Source organism: Dipodomys merriami, unplaced genomic scaffold, assembly GCF_024711535.1.
Source record: "Dipodomys merriami isolate MVZ:Mamm:240054 unplaced genomic scaffold, mDipMer1.0.p SCAF_19, whole genome shotgun sequence".
NCBI classification, from domain to species: Eukaryota; Metazoa; Chordata; class Mammalia; order Rodentia; family Heteromyidae; genus Dipodomys; species Dipodomys merriami.
The window spans coordinates 13,640,353-13,662,403 of record NW_027203270.1 but is presented as its reverse complement, the minus strand read 5'-3'; the positions used below and the strand labels follow the sequence as shown (position 1 = coordinate 13,662,403).

General features: G+C 40.0%; 1 protein-coding gene across 1 annotated transcript in view; it reads right to left on the bottom strand.

Annotated features, from left to right (window-relative positions):
• Taok1 (TAO kinase 1) overlaps positions 1–22,051 on the bottom strand; it is a 112,376-nt gene that overhangs the window by 16,840 nt on the left and 73,485 nt on the right. The window contains exons 14-17 of the mRNA XM_070027372.1: positions 18,879–19,115; positions 15,406–15,534; positions 9,619–9,822; positions 6,379–6,618 (exon numbers count right to left, since the gene is read on the bottom strand). Coding sequence (XP_069883473.1) covers positions 6,379–6,618; positions 9,619–9,822; positions 15,406–15,534; positions 18,879–19,115 — 810 coding nt within the window. The remainder of the gene's footprint in view (positions 1–6,378; positions 6,619–9,618; positions 9,823–15,405; positions 15,535–18,878; positions 19,116–22,051) is intronic.

Sequence of the window (22,051 nt, the reverse complement as noted above, 5' to 3'; positions counted from 1 at the left end):
TTGGTCGTGGGGCTTGAACTCTGGGCCTGAGCGCTGTCCCTCAGCTCTTCAGCTCAAGGCTAGTGCTCTACCACTGGAGCTACAGCGCCACTTCCGGTTTTCTGGTGGTTTACTGGAGATAAGAGTTTCACAGACTTTCTTGCCTGGGCTGGCTTTGAATCGTGATCCTCAGATCTCAGCCTCCTGAGTAGCTCCTGAGTAGCCACCGGCACCTGGCCCTGTGACTCTTATCTCCAATAAACCACCAGAAAACCCAAGTGGTGCTGTGGCTCAAATGGTAGAGCACTAACCTTCAGCTGATAAGCTGAGGGACAATTCCCAAACCTAGAGTTCAAGCCTCACGACCAACAAAGAAAAAAAATATTTACGCTGTTCTTAGCTGAAATACTTTACTCCAAAATAAACTATTTGACCTAAGTGTCCCGTACTTGCTAGATAAGAAATATATCACTTTAGCCAAGTTCCTAGCTCTTTTTATTCTTTAGCTTATCAAACAGACTTGTTCTTTGTGGCTGGAACTGGCATTGGACCAACATCCTGCTACTTCTACTTCCTGCCTAGCTGAGACTATAAGCTGTGCCACCACACTCAACATGGTTTGCTTCTTTTCCTTTCTTTTTTGGCACTGACGTTTGAACTCAAGATCTCATGCTTGGGCTAGGAATGTGGCTTAGTGGTAGTGCTTGCCTACCATTCATGAAGCTCTGGGTTCAGTTCCTCAGTACCACATAAACAGAAAAAGAAAAAGTTGTACTGTGGGTCAGGTAGAATGCTAGCCTGCAGCAAAAAAAAGCTCAGGGACAGTTCCCAGACCCTGAAGTTCAAGTCCCAGGACTGGCAAAAAACAAAACAAAACAAAACAACAACAAAAAACCCTCATGCTTGCTACAGTGGTACTTTACCAACCTGAGCCATGCCTCTAATCTTGTTCTTGGTGGTTTGTTTTGGATAGTCCTATAAACTCTTCTGCCCAGGCTTTGAATGATCTTTCTGCTCTCATCCTCTTTGGTAGCTAGTATTACAGATGTAAGCCATCAAAATCAGGCATCTGGTATGTGTTCGCAGGTAGTTTCACTACCTCTTCAAGCTGCACTCAAACTATGATCTTCTCATCTCTACCTCTCAAGTAGCTTGGATCATGGGTGTGCACTACCACATGTGGCCCTCCAATTTCTTTTAATGACAATCTCAACTTTTAACTATTGACCCTATTTTTGTGGATCTATGTATCAAACTTTAAATTGACTTGAAAGTCTAACAGTAAATTATTAACATTGTTCTAACAATTGTTTTTTTCCTTAAGAAAATAAACTAGAGCCAGGCACCAGTGGCTCACTCCTATAATCCTAGCTAGTCAGGAGGCTGAGATCTGAAGATCACGGTTCAAAGCTAGCCCGCCTGTGCAGCTTCAAAGTCAGCCCAGGCAGGAAAGTCCATGAGACTATTATCTCCAATAAACCACTAGGAAACTGGAAGTGGCATTGTGGCTCAAGCGGTAGAGTGCTTGCCTTGAGCTGAAGAGTTGAGGGATAATGCCCAAGCCCAGAGTTCAAGCCCCACAACCGGAAAAAAAAAAAAGGAAAAGAAAAATAAACTAGGTGGAAACACACTTAATAATGGTTTACTTTTTTTTTTTGGATTGAATCCAGGTCTTCATGTATGCTAGGCAAGTACTCTCCCAACGGAGTCACATCTCAACTCAAAAAAAATTATTTGGGGCCAGACATGTTAGATCAAGCCTGTATCCTAGTTACTTGAGAGGCAGAGATAAAAGGATGGTGGTTTGAGGTAAGCCCAGGCTTAAAAAAAAAAAAAACAAAACCCAGAAGACTCCATCTCAACCAATGGCTAGGCAAGGTGGTACATACCTGTCATCCCAATGACACAAGGTCTCATGCTTGCTCAGCTTGTTCGTGGGTGGTGTTCTATCACTTGAGTCACACCTCTACTTGGCTCCCCCCCTCTCCTCCAGGCCCTGGTTAATCAAAGATGGAATCGTATAGACTTTTCTGCTTAGGCTGGCTTCAAATAGTGATTTTCCAGGATTCAGCCTCTTGAGCAGCCAGAATTACAGGTATGAGCTATCAGCACTCAGCTTTGCTTTTTTAATTCTGAGATATAGTCCTACTTAGTGTGTGTGTGCCAGTCCTGGAGCTTGAACTCAGGGCTTAGGCACTGTCCCTGAACTTTATTTTTTTTTTTTTGTTGGTCGTGGGACTTGAACTCTGGGCTTGGGCGCTGTCCCTGCGCTCTTCAGCTCAAGGCGAGCGCTCTACTGCTTGAGCCAGAGTGCCAATTCCGGTTTTCTAGTGGTTTATTGGAGGTAAGAGTCTCACGGAGTTTCCTGCCTGGGCTGGCTTTGAACCATGATCCTCAGATTTCAGCCTCCTGAGTAGCTAGGATTACAGGTGTGAGCCACCAGCACCAGGCTAGCTTTACTTATTTTTTGCTAAAAGTTCTATCCCTTGAGCCACACCTTTACTTCCAGGTTTTTTTTTATGTTTTGTTTTTTTAGTGATTTAAATGGAGATAAGAATCTCACAGCCTTTCCTGCCCCAGCTGGCTTTGAACTGTGATTCCCAGATCTCGGCCTCTTGAGTAGCTAGGATAAGTATATTATTCTACCAATGCCCAACAAGTGGTGATTTTTCTGCCTTACTAGAGAAAAAATTTGAGATCTTTTTCATAAGTAGGTATTCTATTGAAAGATTAAATACAATAGTGAAACATTATTTTCACCTTACTTTTTAATGTATGATTTGAGAAAATCTGATACTTGTCAAATTGAAAAGGTTCCAATAACAGGACATAGAAAGAATTAAATAAAGCCAAACAACTACTTATTACTCAAACTCCAGAAAAATGTAGAAGTCACATCAGATTTATATGACTAGAGAAAATGATGAAGTTTTCAGTTTGGTTTCCTTTTGCGTGCTCCTGATTTATAAACCCTATTATTATCATAGACACACTGTTCTAAAAATCTTTGATGAAAATGGTTAAATTGTAGCTGAGAGGCTGGGTGCTGGTGGCTTCCACCTGTAATCCTAGCTACTCAGGAAACTGAGATCTGAGGATTGCAGTTCAAAGCCAGCCCAGGCAGGAAAGTGTGAAATTCTTAATTTCAATTAAGAAACAAAAAAGCTGGAAGTGATAAGAGTGCTAGCCTTGAGAAAAAAGCTCAAGGACAGTGTGCAGACCCTAAGTTCAAGCCCCAGGACTGGCACCAAAAACAAAAACAAAAAAAAGGAACAGAATGGCTAGATAGATAGATTTTTTTTTTGGGTCCTGTCATAGGGCCTGAACTCTGGGCCTGGGCGCTGTCCCCCAGCTCTTCAGCTCAAGGCTAGCGCTCTACCACTTGAGCCACAGCACCACTTCCGGCTTTTTTCTTTTTGCATATGTGGTGCTGAGGAATCGAACCCAGGGCCTCAGGCATGCAAGGCAAGGGCTCTACCACTGAGCCACCTTCCCAGCCCTGGTTATATATTTCTATATTGTACAAACAAAAGAAATCTAAAAAATTATCACAAATTCCAATTTTTCTACGTATTGACTAAGAAAGATTAATACTGGTAATGAACACAATTTTTTAATTTTTGTGCCAGTACTAGAGCTTGAACTCAGGGACTTTCTTTTTTGCTTTTAGTATTTTCAGTCAAGGCAGTTAGTTGTTCTATCACTGAACCAATGCTCTACTTCCAGCTTTTGGTGGTTAACTGGAAGAATCACATGGAGTCTCCTGAGTAGCGAGGTGTGAGCCATTAGTATCTAATTGGACATTAACTTCTTTAAGTGAGATCAATTATTTATTCTGAAGAGAACAAGGTAAAACTATGCTCAGGTTCACATGGGAGTTATAATTTTTTTTTTTTTTTGGTCCGGTTGTGGGGCTTGAACTCTGGGCCTGGGCGCTGTCCCTCAGCTCTTCAGCTCAAGGCTAGAGCTCTACCCCTTGACCACAACGCCACTTCCGGCTTTTTTCTTTTTTGCTTATGTGGTGCTGAGGAATCGAACCCAGGGTCTCTGGCAGGCAAGGCAAGAGCTCTACTACTGAGCCACCTTCCCAGCCTGGGAGTTATAATTTTTTAAAAAAAGTTTTAGCAAAGATTTATTTATTTGCTGGATATAGGGCTTGAACTCAGGGCCTAGGTGCTGTACCCGAGCTCTTTTTGCTCTCTGGCTAGCACTGTTCCATTTTCAGCCGAAGCATCACTTCCAGTTTCCTAGTGGTTAATTAGAGGTAAGAGTCTCACAGACTTTCCTGCCTGAAGTAGCTTTTGCTCATGATCCTCAGATCTCAGACTGAGTAGCTAGGATTGTAGGTGTGAGCAACCGATGCCTAGCTCAAGACTAAAGTAAGGAGAAATGAAAAAAGGGAGAAACATTCCCTGATTCCCATACAGAAAATGGGAGTAAGGACTCTGGTAAAGCATCTTAACTTTGATTCCATATTTAGTTCATGATTGCTTAATGTTTAAATGGAGACATGGAGGCAATGGGAATACCATTGAGTGCTGTATACTTAAAAACTTTGACATAGATTGCTTTTGTCAATGAAGTTCACTTTATTCCAGTACAGTTATTCAGAATCAAATAAATAATAGTAGTTTGGGTTTTACTTTTCTCTGGAGCTGGGGATCAAACTTAAGGCTCTGCGCATGCTGAAGAAGTGCTCTACTACTCAGAAACAATCTGAACCCCAAAAATAGTTTTGAGGCTTAACTACAAAACAGTTTAAAATGGGGAAGGAGTTGTTAGAGAAAGGAGTTTTTTTGTTTCGTTGCTTTTTGAGATAAGAGTTTTACTATGAAATCCAGGCTGGTCTTGAACTTAAGATCCTCACACCCAGCCTTCAAAGGAATGGGATTTCTTTATTTCTCTCTCTCTCTTTTTTATTTGTCGGTTGTGGGGCTTGAACTCTGGGCCTAAGCACTGTCCCTGTGCTCTTCAGCTAAAGGCAAGCACTCTACCACTTGAGCCACAGCACCACTTCCAGTTTTCTGGTGGTTTATTGGAGATAAGAGTCTCATTGACTTTCCTGCCTGGGCTGGCTTTGAACCTCAATCCTCAGATCTCAGCCTCCTGAGTAGCTAGGATTACAGGCATGAGCCACAGGTGCCAGCTTAGGAATGGGATTTCAAGTGCTCACTATCACTGTCTTTACATGAAAGTTATTCAAGAGCAAATTCTGTACAACTTGTGCCTTGTGGAAATAATTGCTTTTAATTTGTAGCCATATACAGATAATTTGAGGTACTGACACTAATGAGTCTATACTGTGGCTGCTTTGTTTTTGTTTTCATTTGGTTCAACTGTTTTAATATTCATGACAATTAACAAAATTGGAAAATTTCTTGGAATTATCTCAAACTTGGTGAAGAAAGGGAATAGACCATAAGGCTTAATCAACAAGGGAAAAATTTTTGGCATTAGAAGGGTTTGAACTCAGGGTCTCCCACTTATTAGGAAGGTGCTCTATCACCAGTCCTTTTTACTCGGGTTATTTTTGAGATAGTGTCTTGTTTTTGTGTTTGCCTGGGTTGACATAAATTGCAATCTTCCTTTTTATGCTTCTTGCCATTGGTGAGATTACAGGTGCATATGATCATGCTCTGCCTTTTCTGTTCATAAGATCTTGTGAACTTTTTTGTCTAAGCTTGCCTGGAGCTGATACCTCTTACTCTCTACTTCCCAAATAGCTAGGATCATAGGTATGAGCCACTGACACCTAGTATCTTTTACTTTATGTATGTATGTATGCATGCAGGCATGTATGTACCTATGTGGGTTGTGGGGCTTGAACTCAGGGTCTGGGTGTTGTCCTGAACTCTATTGCTCAAGGCTAGTACTCTATCACTTTGAGCCACAGCTGCACTTCTACTTTTCTAATTGTTAATTGGAGATAAGAGTCTCATAGACTTTCTTTCCTGCCAGGGCTGGCTTTGAATCATGATCCTCAGATCTTAGCCTCTCAAGTAGCTAGGATTACAGGCACGAGCCACCAGCACCCAGCTATATTTTTATATTTTTAACCTCTGTATAACTCATATTTAGAGAAAATTATAATTAGAGCAAAGAGAAGCTAATAGGTTAGCATCTTGACATGGAGATTATATCAGCATCAAATACTTGTTACATTTAAACAAGCATCAAGATTTTTATTTACTGTTACTTCTGCAGTTAAACAATTTGCTACTTCTTTTGTACTTTGATAAACAATACATAAGGAACAGGCAATTCACATAGAATTCAACCAATGAGACTAAAAAGGAAAAGAATTAATTCAATCCATGACTTCACATCTATCTTAATTTTTTTCCTGCTGATATGATTTATCACTTTTCCCCTTTGTCTAGAAGCTTACACCAAAGGTACCTTCAAACTCTTAGGCTGCTGTCGAACTTCCATGACATGTTTTCGCCTTAATTCTCGTTCCCTTCGCTTATTATATTCCAGCTGGTTAGTGAGCTCAGTTTGATGCTGCAATCTGATCAACTCACAGCGCATCTTCTGAATTGTGTTGAGGTGGCGGAATTCCAGTTCTTGCATGGACTCATGTTGTCGCAGTAGCATGGCATGTTCTAAGTCCTTCTGAGTCTGCCTTTTGTTTAATTCCTACAATGCAAGAAAAAAAAAAATCTTAAGGGAAAAAAAAAATCAGGAAATGAATATAATTAACCCCCTGCCTCAAGAATGGCTACACAGTAAATATTAATGTTCTCTTACTGTTTTTAAACTAATGCAGGGAGGGTATCAAATCCAAGGCCTAGAATACACAAAGCATATACTCTACTACTAACCTATGCTACCAGTCCCATTTCATAGATTTAATATGAGGAAGAAAGAAGTTTACAATTAAAATGTTGTCAGACTACCTAGTACTTGATGTTCAATAAATACTCTTCTTTCTTTAAAATTAAAAACAAAAAACAAAACCAAATAAAAAACAACAAATGTACCAGGTGCCAATGGTTCATTCCTATAATACTCAAGAGGCTGAGATTTGAAGATCACGTTTCAAAGCCATCCCAGACAGGAAAGTCTGTGAGACTCTTATCTTCAAACTACTCAGAAAAAGCTGGAAGTAGTGCTGTGTCTAACTAGCCTTGAGCATAAGGAGGCTTAGACACAGTGACCAGACCCAAGTTCAAGCCCCAGGACTGGCAAAAAAAAAAAAAAAGTACACACACATACATAAAATATAAAAGTCAAACTCACCCCCCACCCCCTTGTACCTACAACTATTGGTGCATCCATTACTTTCATCCTTGCATCCATTATTTAAAAATTATGGTTTCAATAAACACTAATATATATTACAGACATACTGCTTGTTTTCTTCACTTAACATTATAATGTGTGTATATCTATATAGCTATCTATATCTATATATCTCCCCACATCAGATGCGTTTATAGCTTTTTTCTTGAAGACTAGGTCTAACTATGTAGCCCAGATTGGCCTAGAATTCACTATGTAGTCCATGCTGGTCTTGAACTTCCTAGTGTTATGACTCCCAAGTGTTGGACTATAGGCATGCACCACCATGCCAGCACAATAAGGTTTTTTAAGTGCCACAGAAAGATACTGCTTTGTGGGGCTGGGAAGGTGGCTCAGTGGTAGAGCGCTTGCCTTGCATGCCTGAGGCCCTGGGTTCAATTCCTCAGCACCACATAAGCAAAAAGAAAAAAAGCTGGAAGTGGTGCTGTGGCTCAAGCGGTAGAGCGCTAGCCCTGGGCTGAAGAGCTGAGGGACAGTGCCCAGGCCCAGAGTTCAGGCCCCACGACCGGACCTCCCCAAAAAAGAAAGATACTGCTTTGTGACACCTTTCCTTCCGCCTCCAACCATTTTTTTTTTTTGGCCAATCCAGGGGCTTGAACTCAGGGCCTGGACACTATACCTTTGCTCAAGGCTAGCACTCTACCACTTGAGCCACAGTACCACTTCTGGCTTTTTCTGCGTATGAACCCTTCATGCATGCTAGGCAAGCATGCTACCACTAAGCCACTTTCCCAGCCCCCATTTCTATTTTTTAATTTAAGATTTCAGTATCTATGTATGTTGTAACAAATAATTACACTATTGCTTATGTAGGCAAGAACTTTAGAAGGAGATTTAATTTGTGAAAGTATGTGTACACGTATTCTAAAGTTAACTGTTTAATCATGTTCCAAAAGGACAGTACCAAATTATACCTTTTCTTATCTAATTGATGTCTTTTAATTTAAATTTCTTTAGTAAGTGTGGTTGCAACACAAACCAAAATAAGCTTAATTGACCCTCAGAAATAAATTTATCTATACTGAGAATAATTGTTTTCTTGGCTTGAGAGTGTACAACATTTGTCCAATTAATGTTTAGCATGATTATAAAAATGTTAAATAACAGGGCTGGGAAGGTGGCTCAGTGGTAGAGCGCTTGCCTTGCATGCATGAGGCCCTGGGTTCGATTCCTCAGCACTACATAAGCAAAAAAGAAAAAAGCCGGAAGTGGTGCTGTGGTTCAAGTGGTAGAGTGCTAGCCTTGAGCTGAAGAGCTGAGGGACAGCGCCCAGGCCCAGAGTTCAGGCCCCACGACAGGACCAAAAAAAAAAAAAAAAAAAAAAAAAAAGTTAAATAGCAACATACATCTCATGGCACTCATTTCAGATCAAAGATACAAAGAATGGCCAGTTCCCTTATCTTTAAATATTTTAATAAAATAAATATATTTATTAATAGATATTCTCTTAATTTTTAAAATTAAATATATACATAATACACATATCTCTTTCATTAAAGAAATAAAATTAAGTTGTTTAGTAAATGATTACTATAGGAGACATTGGGGATATAAAAACCTAAAAAAATGACTGTGACTATATAATTTCAATTCTAATGAAAATGATAGACTCCCATTTCCCCCAAAAAAGAGTATGTGCACATTTTCTATGTATGTAAGATGGACAAGTGTCAAGAAAAATAAAATCATATAAAGATGGAAGAAAGACTTTGGTGATAATGGATGGCACTTCTGGAATGATAGAGACATAAGGAAGATGGCAAGTTCTATGACAATCTGGGAGGATTGACGGGCAAAATAAAAATACAGATGTGAAAGACCTGAGAATGGGATATAACTGGCATATGCTCAAAAAAAGCTTCACTGGTGTCCAGAAGGCTGAGATTTGAGGATCATAGTTCAAAGCAGGAAAGTCTGAGTCTCTTATTTCCATTTAATCACCAAAAAGCTGAAAGTGGATATTTGACTCAAGTGGTAGAACACTAGCCTTGAACACAAAACCTTAGGGATAGTGCCTAGGCCCTGAGATCAAGTTCCAAGACTGACACATGCACAAAAAAATTCACTGGTTAAAAAAAAAATTTAGGGGCTGGGAAGATGGCTCAGTGGTAGAGTGCTTGCCTTGCATGCCTGAGGCCCTGGGTTCGATTCCTCAGCACCACATAAGCAAAATTAAAAAAGCCGGAAGTGGCGCTGTGGCTCAAGTGGTATAGCTCTAGCCTTGAGCTGAAGAGCTAAGGGACAGTGCCCAGGCCCAGAGTTCAGGCCCCACAACCGGACCCAAAAAAACAAAAAACAAAAAAAAAATTTTAATTTCACATCATTCACACATACCTCCCTGACAAGGTCCTGCTCTAAGTTATGACGCCCAAGCAACATTCTTCTCTTGAAGCGGCGGCATTCTAGTTCCAGGTATTGTCTCTGACGCCGAAGAAGGTTAGCTTCTTCTTCTGCTTGGAAATGTTGTATATTCTCCTTCTGTTTTGAAAGCCACTCTTGTTTTTCTTTTTTAGGGGTACTCTGGTTTTCATTAAGCTCCTGTTAACATTAAAACACTCCATTCAAAATACATTAAATATGTGAATATAACATTTGATATAAGGTAAACTTATCTAATGACTGCTTTTTGGTTTTGAAACAGGAGGATTTTAAGCTAGTCACATATACTTCAATCCTCCTGCTTCAAACTCCTGCCTGAGTACTGAAATTATGGTAAATGCCACCAAACCTGGCTATCATACATTTATTTTTGTGGTGCTGGGGAATAAAATCCAGGACCTTATATATACTAGGCAAGCACTCTATCTTAAAGCTACATCCTTAGCCTGATGTATAGTAAATTTAAATAAAAGTAGTTAATTGTTTTGCTCAACTGCAGAGTAGTAGCTTGGAGAAGGGAAGTAATACTTTCCTCTTCCTTGAGTTAGTTATGAAATGAGTGGGAAAAAAAGAGATATGTACATCAGAAAATATGTACACTTTTTAGCTTAGTGTAGCCACATTTTAATGATTCCCAGCTTCAAAGTAAACAATGGGTTAATAAAGTAAAACCTATCCTTCTTTAGCCAATCAAGAAGAATGCGCTTCAAGATCAATCATATCTGAATTAAAATTAGTTATAATACAGTTACTAAATATTATCTTAGTTATCAACATTCTTTTTTGAGACAGTATCTCTACATTTATTAGGATACCCTCAAACTCATGATCCTCCTGCCTCTACTTTCCTAGTATACCTGGGAGTATACCTCCATCCCTGGTTTCAACATTCTTTTTTTGTTTGTTTTTTGCCAGTCCTGGGGCTTGAACTCAGAGTCTGGGCACTGATTCTGAGCTTCTTTTGCTCAAAGCTAGCACTCTACCACTTGAGCCACAGCACCACTTCTGGCCTTTTCTGTTTATGTGGTACTGAGGAATCGAATCCAGGGCTAGGCCACATTCCCAGCCCTGGTTTCAACATTTTTTTGGGGGGGGGGCGGGGGGAGGAGGGTTTGGTCATGGGGCTTGAACTCTGGGCCTGGGTACTGTCCCTCAGCTCTTCAGCTGAAGGTAAGCACTCTACTACTTCAGTCACAGTGCTACTTCCCATTTTCTGAGTGGTTTGTTGGAGATAAGAGTCTCACAGACTTTTCCTTCCCACTGGCTTTGAACTGTGATCCTCAGATCTCAGCCTCCTAAGTAGCTAGGATTATAGGCGTGAGCCACAGGTGCTCGGCTCTTTTTTTTTTTTTTTTTTTTTTTTGTCATGGGGCTTGAACTCTGGGCCTGGGCACTGTCCCTGAGCTCTTCAGCTCAAGGCTAGTGCTCTACCACTTGTACCACAGTGCCACTTCCACTTTTCTGAGAAGTTTATTGGAGGTAAGAGTCTCATGGACTTCCCTGTCTAGATTGGCTTTGAACCATGATCCTCAGATCTCAGCCTTCTGAGTAGCCAGGATTACAGGTGGGAGCCTCCAGCGCCTGGCTGGTTTCAACATTCTTTGTGCTGTTTCTGTCAAAATTATGAAGCAATTCAATGCAAAAGGACTTGAAATTAGCTAGGTGCTAGTGGTTCATGTCTGTAATTCTAGATACTTAGGAGGAGGCTATGATCCAGAGAGGGAACTATGTCTCAAAACCAGCCTAGGAAGAAAAGTCCTTAAGACTCTGTATCCAAAATAACCACCAAAAAGCAGAGATAAAAGTATGGCTTAGTTGGTAGAGCACTAGCCAAGCCAGCAAGCTCAACAAGTACAAGGCTCTGAGTTCAAACAACAGAAAAATAAACAATGGGAAATAGAAATCTACTTTATAGTTTTTATTTTTCAGCATTAATAATCACTAAGTCAAAACCAATACTTCCATACATTATTTTAAATATATCAAACTACTAGCAGGGCGCTGGTGGCTCACGCCTGTAATCCTAGCTACTCAGGAGGCTGAGATCTGAGGATCACGGTTCAAAGCCAGCCCGGGCAAGAAAGACCATGAGACTCCTATCTCCAATAAACCACCAGAAAACCGGAAGTGGCGCTATAGCTCAAGTGGTAGAGCGCTCGCCTTGAGCTGAAGAGCTGAGGGACAGCGCCCAGGCCCAGAGTTCAAGCCCCACAACCGCCAAAAAAAAAAAAAAAAAAAATCAAACTACTTTTATAGACAAGACAAAAAAAACCTGATAGTACACTCAATGAGGTAAACTCTACGCTAATTAATATTAGCATATTTTTCAACTAAAGTTGTAAAAAAAATACAAGTCAGCTACCATCACGTATGGGATAATCCTTTAGAAACCACTAAAACTGATCTTTCTCATTATTAAAAAGGCTTTTCCACAACTTTAAAACATATCAATGCATGTAATAGCAGTAGGTTTTGTGTGCAGTTGTCTGCATGTATGTAAAGGAGGAAGAAAGGAAGACTGACATATATCTCCTATGTAGTTCAGGCTGGCCTCGAACTCATATTCCTCATAACAAATTGACATTACAAACATGTGACATTACCTGAGTTTTTGAAGGTTGTTCTTCATGACATTAGGGACCAGATCCCAGGTCTTCATGAATGCTAGGCAAGAACTCTATCACTAAGCCAAAACTCAGTAGTACTTAAGACTATATGTGTATTTATCCATGGAGAGAGATAAGAATAATGCAGGCACACACACCAAGAATCTCTAGAGTGGGGCTGGGAATGTGGCTTAGTGGGAGAGTGCTTGAATACATGCATGAAACCCTAGGTTCGATTCCTCAGTACCACATACACAGAAAAAGCCAGAAGTGGCGCTGTGGCTTAAGTGGTAGTGTATTAGCCTTGAGCACAAAGAGGCTCAGGGACAGTGCCCAGGCCTTGATTTCAAGCCCTATAACCAACAACAACAAAAAAAAAGCCAAAATGAGTCTCATAGACTTTTCTGCCTGGGCTGGCTTCAATGAACCATGATCCTCAGATCTCAGCCTCCCAAGTAGCTAGGATTATAGGCATGAGCCACCGATGTCTGGTTATCATTGTTACTCTTAAAATGTTTTTGTTCTTTCATCTTAAAGTTGTGTGTAACCTATGTGCTATTCTTTTTTTTTTTTTTTTTTTTGGGTCCGGTCATGGGGGCCTGAACTCTGGGCCTGGGCGTTGTCCCTTAGCTCTTCAGCTCAAGGCTAGCGCTCTACCACTTGAGCCACAGTGCCACTTCCGGCTTTTTTCTTTTTGCTTATGTGATGCTAAGGAATCGAACCCAGGGCCTCAGGCATGCAAGGCAAGCGCTCTACCACTGAGCCACCTTCCCAGTCCCCCTATGTGCTATTCTTAGGTGTCTGAAGTAGATTAGGCTTCCACTTGTTTCAGCATAAATATATAGTGTGGTCCTATGAGGAGACATCTCCAGATAATGGGAGTTCATGACTGGGGATGCCTTGGGACCAGGAAAAAAAAAAAGAATCACTGGAGTTATCTTTCAGTCATCTGCTAGTGATTTTCCCATGAAGGCTTTGGTAGCTCTTCTATCCTAGGGATTAGGGGTTATTATTTTATCTTCACCTTTACTTATTTGCTTATTTTCTTGCTTCCATTTATTTATTTGCTTATTTTTTGTGCCAGTACTGAGCTTAGACTCAGGGCCCTCTCATGCTCTCTTAGCTTTTATCTGCTCAAGTTTGGCACTCTACTACTTGAGCATACCTCCAGTTCTGCCTGATCCAGTTGTGAACCTCACTCTTCAGTAGATCTCAGCCTGAGCAACGAGAACTATAGGCATGAGCCACTAGTGCCTAGCTTTCAGGCTGGTCTTATACTCCTGGGCTAACAGGATTCTCAGCCTAAGGAGAAGTCTTTCTTTCTTTTTTTTTTTTTTTTTTAGGACAGACTCACTTTCTTTTCTTTTCTTTTTTTCTTTTTTGAGATAATCATAATAATATACTGTATAGATCATACAATATATATAACATACTGTACAGAAGCCCTGTGATAAGGAGAAATCTTTATTCTAAATGAACATAAATGCATCCTCCCTAAAACTACTGCTTTTAAACATAAATTAGTTTGACTATAAGTTATATCCATAAAGGACTAACCTAGGAAAAACTAACATCTTATTTACTAGGTAACAGACCTATACAATTATATTTTCTTTTTTTTTTGCTGGTTGTGGGGCCTGAACTCTGAGGTACTGTCCCTCAGTTCTTCAGCTCAAGGCTAGCACTCTAGCTACTTGAGCCACAGCGCCACTTCCAACTTTTTCTGCTTATGTGGTGCTGAGGAATCGAACCCAGGTCTTCGTGCATGCAAGGCAAGCGCTCTACCACTGAGCCACCTTCCCAGCTACAATTATATTTTCTTAAGACATGTATATATGGTTGGGAACTCCAATTTTTTTTGTTGGTCATGGGGCTTGCACTCAGCCTGGGCGCTGCCCTTGAGCTCTTTTTGCTCTTGGCTAGCACTCTACTACTTTGAGATACAGTGCCACTGGTTTTCTGGTGGTTAACCAAAGATAAGGAGCCTCATGGACCTTGATGCCTGGACTGGCTTGGAACCATGGTCCTCAAATCTCAGCCTCCTAAGCAGCGAGGACTATAGGTGTGAGCCCCAGTGCCAAGCTATCTACTTATAATCTTTTCAAACTCAATGTTCCAGAACAGAATTTGAATTCTGATTTATAGCAGTGGGAATATACTTCAAGTTGACACTTAACAGCTGGAAAAATCTAATCTATGACTCTCTCTTGGTAAGGTGTATGATATCTTTGTGACACCAATATGTACACAGCAAGACATGTATCTGATAGGAGTAAATTTCTACATACATGAAAAGTATTAAGTCAAACATTATTCTTATTTTACAAGATCAAATATTTTACTGCAGTGATTAATTACATGGACTGAAAAGATCAATCAGTCTGTATGGGAGAGAAAAAATCAAAAGACATTATTTCTATCGTAGACACCATATAGAATAATTATGTACTTGGAAATTTTCTTGGAAAAAATTAAGAGTTTTATTTAAAGTTGGCACTAAATCTATTTTTAAAATAAAACAAAAACAGTACCACCTTGTTAATTTCCATATTTCTCTAAGATCTAAATTTTTTAATTTTTTTGGTTGGTCATGGGGCTTGAACTTTGGGCTTGGGCGCTGTCCCTGCATTCTTCAGTTCAAAGTGAGCACTCTACCGCTTGAGCCACAGCGCCACTTCCGGTTTTTGAGTGGGTTATTGGAGATAAGAGTCCCACCGACTTTCCTGCCCAGGCTGGCTTTGAACCGCGATCCTCAGATCTCAGCCTCCTGAGTAGCTAGGAAAACAGGTGTGAGCCACCAGCGCCCGGCTGGAAGTGAGCATTTTAAAATTCCTTTTGTAATTCTTTTTTCTTGAGACCAGGTCTTATCATGTAGCTCAGGTTAACCTCAAACTCCCTATATTCCTGCTTTAGCTGGGATTACAGTTGTGCAACCATGAATCATGCTCAGTTCAAGGAAATGTTTAGATTCTACTCAATTAGAAAACTCAGATTAATGTATTGTAATCAATGTCTTATATACATTTAGCAGCCACAAACAAGAATAGAAAGTTTTATCCTAATGGTTCTATGAGTTGAGAACCAATAAATACAAGTAAACAGATAACTGATAGAGAATTTTTATGAAAAGAAGTACCTCCTTAAGCTGCTCTTTTCGAAGCTTATACTCTCTTTTCTGGGATTCCAAAAAGCTATTCAATTCTTTCTTCTGTTGGGCCTGAATATGTTGCTGAAATTTTTTCTCTTCATTAGCCATCACTTTAGCCTATATGAAAAATTTTAAATAAACCTTATTAAGTAAGCAGAGTCAAAGCAAGAGTTTAACCTATATCAGTTAAAAAAAAAAAATTTGTTCTATGAGAAAAAAAACTAGAATCATTACCAAAATAAAATATCTAATCAAATTACAAAGGTTTCTGAGTATCCTTATCATCTGAACCTCACAGAACCAGTAAGATGAAATTCCCTTTTTTTTTTGGGTCCAGTCGTGGGCCTGAACTCTGGGCCTGGGTGCTGTCCCTCAGCTCTTCAGCTTAAGGCTAGCGCTCTACCACTTTGCTTATGTGGTGCTGAGGAATCAAACCCAGGGCCTCAGGCATGCAAGGCAAGTGCTCTACCACTGAGCCAGCTTCCCCGCCCTGAAATTCACTTTTAAAATGACAATCTCTTACTGTGTCAAAATGTTTTTACCTCTTTTTATTTAAGAGGAATGTATTTCCTCAATAAAATACACATTTACCTTCAAGAGTAATGAAACCAAGATCATTAAACCTAGATTAACTTATATACTAAATAGTGAAATACAATGACCTTTAAACTTTAACAACCTCTAATTTATTCATTAATTTGAAAATACTAACTAGGTTTTTATCCATTATAGACTATTTAAAAAATAAGGTTAAAATGAAAATTTCATGAATTTAGCATTCACAAATAACAGATGTAAATATTTTGTCATATTCTAATGTTTTTTAAACAAATTACCTTGCACATACAAGACAAGTGCTCTGCTACTGAACTATATCTCCAGCCCTTTTTTGAAGTAGATTCCCACAATGTAACTCCATCTGGCCTTAAATTCGTGATATTCCTGTGTCTGCCTCCCAAGTGCTAACACTCAACTTAAATTTATTTATTTATTTAGTCGGTCGTGAGGCTTGAACTCTGGGCCTGAGCGCTATCCCTTAGCTCTTCAGCTCAAGGTGAGCACTCTACCACTTGAGCTACAGCGCCACTTCCGGTTTTCTGGTGGTTTTATTGGAGATAAGAGTTTCACAGACTTTCTTGCCTGGGCCGGCTTTGAACCAGGAGGCTTTGAGGCCTCCTGAGTAGTTAGGATTACAGGTGTGAGCCACCAGTACCTGGCTCAACTTAAATTTTTAGTTACACCGCATATCCTGTTTCATGAATCATTTTTCCTAAATGTGTTAGATTCTACCTCTTCTCAAGCTGCTATCCATACCTACTGATCACATATCAGAATTCTAAGTATCTGTACATTGTTTCATAATATTTGAAAATCAATCTATTTATACTATAACTTACATTGTCAAATTTCTTACTACTCTGGGAGTTTTGGGTTTTGGGAGAGAAGAGAACAAGGAAGATAACTAATAATGCAATGATGCATGCTAGTAACTGGACATTATTTTTGATAAATCTGTGTGTGAACTTATTGAGCTTGGTAACTATGACCAGCAAAATAAAATGAAACTGAAGAAATACCAAAAACATTATAAGAAGCCGGGTGCTGGTGGCTCACGCCTGTAATCCTAGCTACTCAGGAGGCTGAGATCTGAGGATCGCGGTTCAAAGCCAGCCCGGGCAGGAGAGACCATGAGACTCCTATCTCCAATAAACCACCAGAAAACCGGAAGTGGCACTGTAGCTCAAGTGGTAGAGCGCTCGCCTTGAGCTGAAGAGCTGAGGGACAGCCCTCAGGCCCAGAGTTCAAGCCCCACGACCGACAAAAAAAAAAAAAAAAAAAAAAAAAAATTATAAGAAAAGATTTCACGCCGGGCGCTGGTGGCTCATGCCTGTAATCCTAGCTACTCAGGAGGCTGAGATCTGAGGATGGCGGTTCAAAGCAAGCCCAGGCAGGAGAGACCGTGAGACTCCTATCTCCAATAAACCACCGGAAAACCGGAAGTGGTGCTGTAGCTCAAGTGGTAGAGCGCTCCCCTTGAGCTGAAGAGCTGAGGGACAGCGCCCAGGCCCAGAGTTCAAGCCCCACGACCGACAAAAAAAAAAAAAAAAAAAAAAAGAAAAGATTTCACATAACTGAAATAATAAAAAAATGAATCTATATCACATAGTAATAATACTTACTGACAAATAACCAAACTGGGATAAGTCTTAAATCTGAATCTCTCAATTAGCAATCTCAAATATTCTGTGTATATTTTATAATAATCTGTCTTGATATAAGAATGCTATATAAATTTAAGGAAAGTAGAAAAGCAGTTAAGTTTCTACAACATGACATAGAACAGAGAATTATGAGTGGCTTTTTTTTTTTTTTGGGGGGGGGGGCGGTCATGGGGCTTGAACTCTGGGCCTGGGCGTTATCCCTAACCTCTTCAGCTCAAGGCTAGTGCTCTACCACTCGAGCCACAGCACAACTTTCAGTTTTCAGGTGATTAATTGGAGATAAAGAGTCTCATGGACTTTCCTGCCCAGGCCGGCTTTGAACTACGATCCTCAGATCTCAGCCTCCTTAGTTGCTAGGATTATAGGTATGTAATTACAGGATTACAGCACCTGGCATGAATGACTTTTTGAAACCTAAAATAGCTTTTTATCATGTGTGGATGAAGACAGTCCTGGAGTTTAAAAGGGCATCATGCTTTCTAGGCAAGTACTCTTTATCACGTAAGCCACAATCAGACCTTTTTACTTTTTCAGATAGGGTCTTTTTAAAATAATTTTATTTTTTGATTATGTAGTACCAAGGAATTGAACCCAGGCCTCATGCATGCTAGGTAAGCATCCTACCACTAAGCCACATTCCCAAACAGATAAGAGTCTTCTTATTTATTTATTGCCTGGGTTAGCCTTTGATTATGACCCTCTCACCCATGCTTTAAATCTAGCTAAAATTACTACCATACTTTGCTTGCTTGTTAAAATGGAATCTCGCTAACTTTTTGCTCAGGCTGGTTTCAAACATTGATCTTCTCTGTTTCCTGCGTAGGTAAAATTGTAGGCATCAAACCATCTATTGGCAGATTAATCAATATCTTATATAACCAGGTAACAAAAGCCTAGAGCAATTGAATGACCCACCGTAATACTAAAAAATTATCAAGTATTAGAAAATGGAAACATTTATTAATTCACAGACCCTTTAGTTGATATTAAGGTATATCAATTTTTCAAATGCAAAATGAATACTCATTTACAAATTAGTGAGAGAAAAACATTACAGGAGCCATCTTCCTTTATGACTAATGTATCATCTATTTACCAAAAGTCTAATACAAGTAAAATAAATGTTTCTTTTTCCTTAGGCAATTAGATGTTAGGAATAGATACTCTAATATCAAAATTGTTTATTAATGCTGAGGATGAACACAAGATAAATTAAACAAATAATACTGAATCAGTCACCTCTTTTTCCATAGAAGCTTGATGCTTCTTGATAAGTTTCTCCATTTCTGCAGCAAAATTATTACGCTGAGTTTCAAGATCTTTGTCTAATCTGAGGCGGTGTTCATCCATCTCAGCCTTTAATTTATTTTCCAGAGTCATCAGCTGCTTTTGATGTTGCCTCCTCATTCGCTTATAGCCAGACATCTGTTCTCTAAGCTCAGAATCTTGCTCATGTTCTTGCATTTGTCTTGTAACCTAGACATACCAAAAACAAGAGAAACAAAGAAAATAAAGTAAAGCATTTTCTCTATAAGTATTTACAGAAGTCTACTATTAACTAATAATATTCTAGTAATAGAAGTTTAATTAATTTCCTTTTTTTTTTTGTTTTCTGTTAGTCGTGGGGCTTGAACTCTGGGCCTGGGTACTGTCACTGAGCTCTTCAGCTCAAGGCTAGTGCTCTACCATTTTAAGCCACAGTGCCACTTCCAGTTTTCTGGTGGTTATTTGGAGAGAAGAGTCTCACAGACTTCTTTGCCCCAGCTGGCTTTGAACCATGATCTTGAAATCTCAAACTCCTGAGTAACTAGGATTACAGGCATGAGCCACCAGTACCTGCCTCCACTGGATCTTTTAAACAAATAGACAAGCTGGCTCTTGACTACTTGAGCTACATCTTTAGTCTAGTTTTTTTGTTGGTTAATTGGAGATGGAGTCTTGTGAACTTTTCTGTTCATGTGGTAACCCTCAAATCTCAGCCTCCTGAAAGGCAAGGATTATAAGTGTACAAGTGGTACTTGGCCAAAAATGTAATTCAGAGCCTCATGTTTACCAGACATGGGAACTCTACCATGTGAGCCATGCCTCCAGTTATTTCTGAGGTAGGTTATTTCACCTTGATTATTTTTGCAGTACAATCTCAATGTATGCCTAATTGGGCCTGTGCTTTGTTGGGGATGACAGACATTCACCATTGCACCCAGAACTGTTTGTGCTTCCCCTGAGGCTGGAATAACAGGCTCACAGCATCTTACTTTGTTTTGTCTATAGTGACAGGAATCAAACTTAGGGTATTGTACATACTAGGCAAGCATTCTTCCAATGAGCTACTGTCTCAGTCCTATCACTGTGGTTTGATTTGCATTTCTCACATAACTGAAGATATTATGAGTACTTTTTTCATGGTCTTATTGTAAAACTATTTGGGAAGCAAATAATGCTCAGTGGTAGTGAATTTTTCCATGTTCTCATCTGACATTCATATAACTTTGGAGAACTATTCAAGCCTTTACCCAATACTCTTTTTTTTTTTTTTTCATTTGAGACAAGCTACAGCTTAGAACTTGCTATGTACCACAGGGAAACCTCAAACTTGTAATCTTCTTGTCTCTACTTCCCAAGTGCCTGGATCACAGGTATGTATTATCAAACTCAGTTCCAATTGCTAATGAGTATGTTTTAAAAAACAAACAAACAAACAAACAAACACTATGGGGCTGGGAAGGTGGCTCAGTGGTAGAGTGCTTGCCTTGCATGCATGAGGCCATGGATTCAATTCCTCAGCACCACATAAGCAGAAAAAGCCAGAAATAGCACTGTTGCTCAAGTGGTAGAGTGCTAGCCTTGAGCTGAAGAGATGAGGGACAGCGCTCAGGCCCAGAGTTTAGGCCCCATGACCAACAAGAAAAACAAAAACAAAAACAAAAAACTCCAAACACCTGATAGTTTCTTGTAAAATCAAACATATACACTGTAAAATCTAACCCCTTAGGTATTTACCCAATAAATTAAAACATCATAGTCATAGTCATATAATGACTTGCTATGAATGTTTATAACAAACATACGTGTAGTTTCCTCAAATGACAGAGCAAATGTTCAACAGAAGAATAGATATATAAACAGTGGTATAGTCATACAATGGAAAATTACAGCAAAAGGAATGAACTTTGCTGAATACAGTATGTATAAATGCCAAAAAATTAACAAAGAGCAAAAGAGGCCATACACAAAAGGGTATATTCTGTGTGACTGTATTAAAATTTCTTTCTTTCTTTTTTTTGTTGGTCGTGGGGCTTGAACTCTGGGCCTGAGCGCTGTCCCTCAGCTTATCAGCTCAAGGCGAGCACTCTACCACTTGAGCTACAGCTCCACTTCTGGTTTTCTGGTGGTTTATTGGAGATAAGAGTTTCATGGGATCTCAGCCTTGTGAGTAGCCAGGATTACAGGCGTGAGTCACTGGCACGAAGCTGTATTAAAATTTCTAAACATTCAAAACTAACAATGGAGAAAGCAGAAAATGATGATCATAGAAGTGAAGAACTGTCAAAAAAAAACCATAAAGAAGGGGCTGGAGCCGGGCGCTGGTGGCTCACGCCTGTAATCCTAGCTACTCAGGAGGCTGAGATCTGAGGATCGCGGTTCAAAGCCAGCCCGGGCAGGAGAGACCGTGAGACTCCTATCTCCAATAAACCACCAGAAAACCGGAAGTGGCGCTGTAGCTCAAGTGGTAGAACGCTCGCCTTGAGCTGAAGAGCTGAGGGACAGGGCCCAGGCCCAGAGTTCAAGCCCCACGGCCGACAAAAAAAAAAAAAAAAAAAAAAAAAAAAAAAAAAAAGAAGGGGCTGGAAGGTGGCTCAGTGGTAGAGCGCTTGCCTTGCATGCCTGAGGCCCTGGGTTCGATTCCTCAGCACCAAAAAAGCAAAAAGAAAGAAGCCAGAAGTGGCGCTGTGGCTCAAGTGGTAGAGCGCTAGCCTTGAGCTGAAGAGCTGAGGGACAGCACTCAGGCCCAGAGTTCAGGCCCCACAACCGGACCCCCCCCCCCAAAATAAAGAAAACTGTGAAATGATAAATTTGACATTTTAGGTAATGGTTAAGATAGGTATATATAAATAGAGAAATTTCAAATTGAAAATGTAAAGTCCGTTCATTTCATTGTATGAAGAAAATCCAAGCCAAATTTGAGGAGGGGAAGGGAAAAAACAAATTGTTTAAATAGGGATACAGGTGGACCCATTGCAACAATGAGATGTACAAGTAGTTATGTTGAAAACGAACTATAACTTTGGTGGGGGGAGGGGGAGGAGAACTAGGTGGGACAGCCTTGTGAGTAGATTAGTAGTACAGGTGTGAGCTACCAACACCCAACAAGGACAGGACTGAAAAAAATCTACCTATCTTGGCAACTCAGA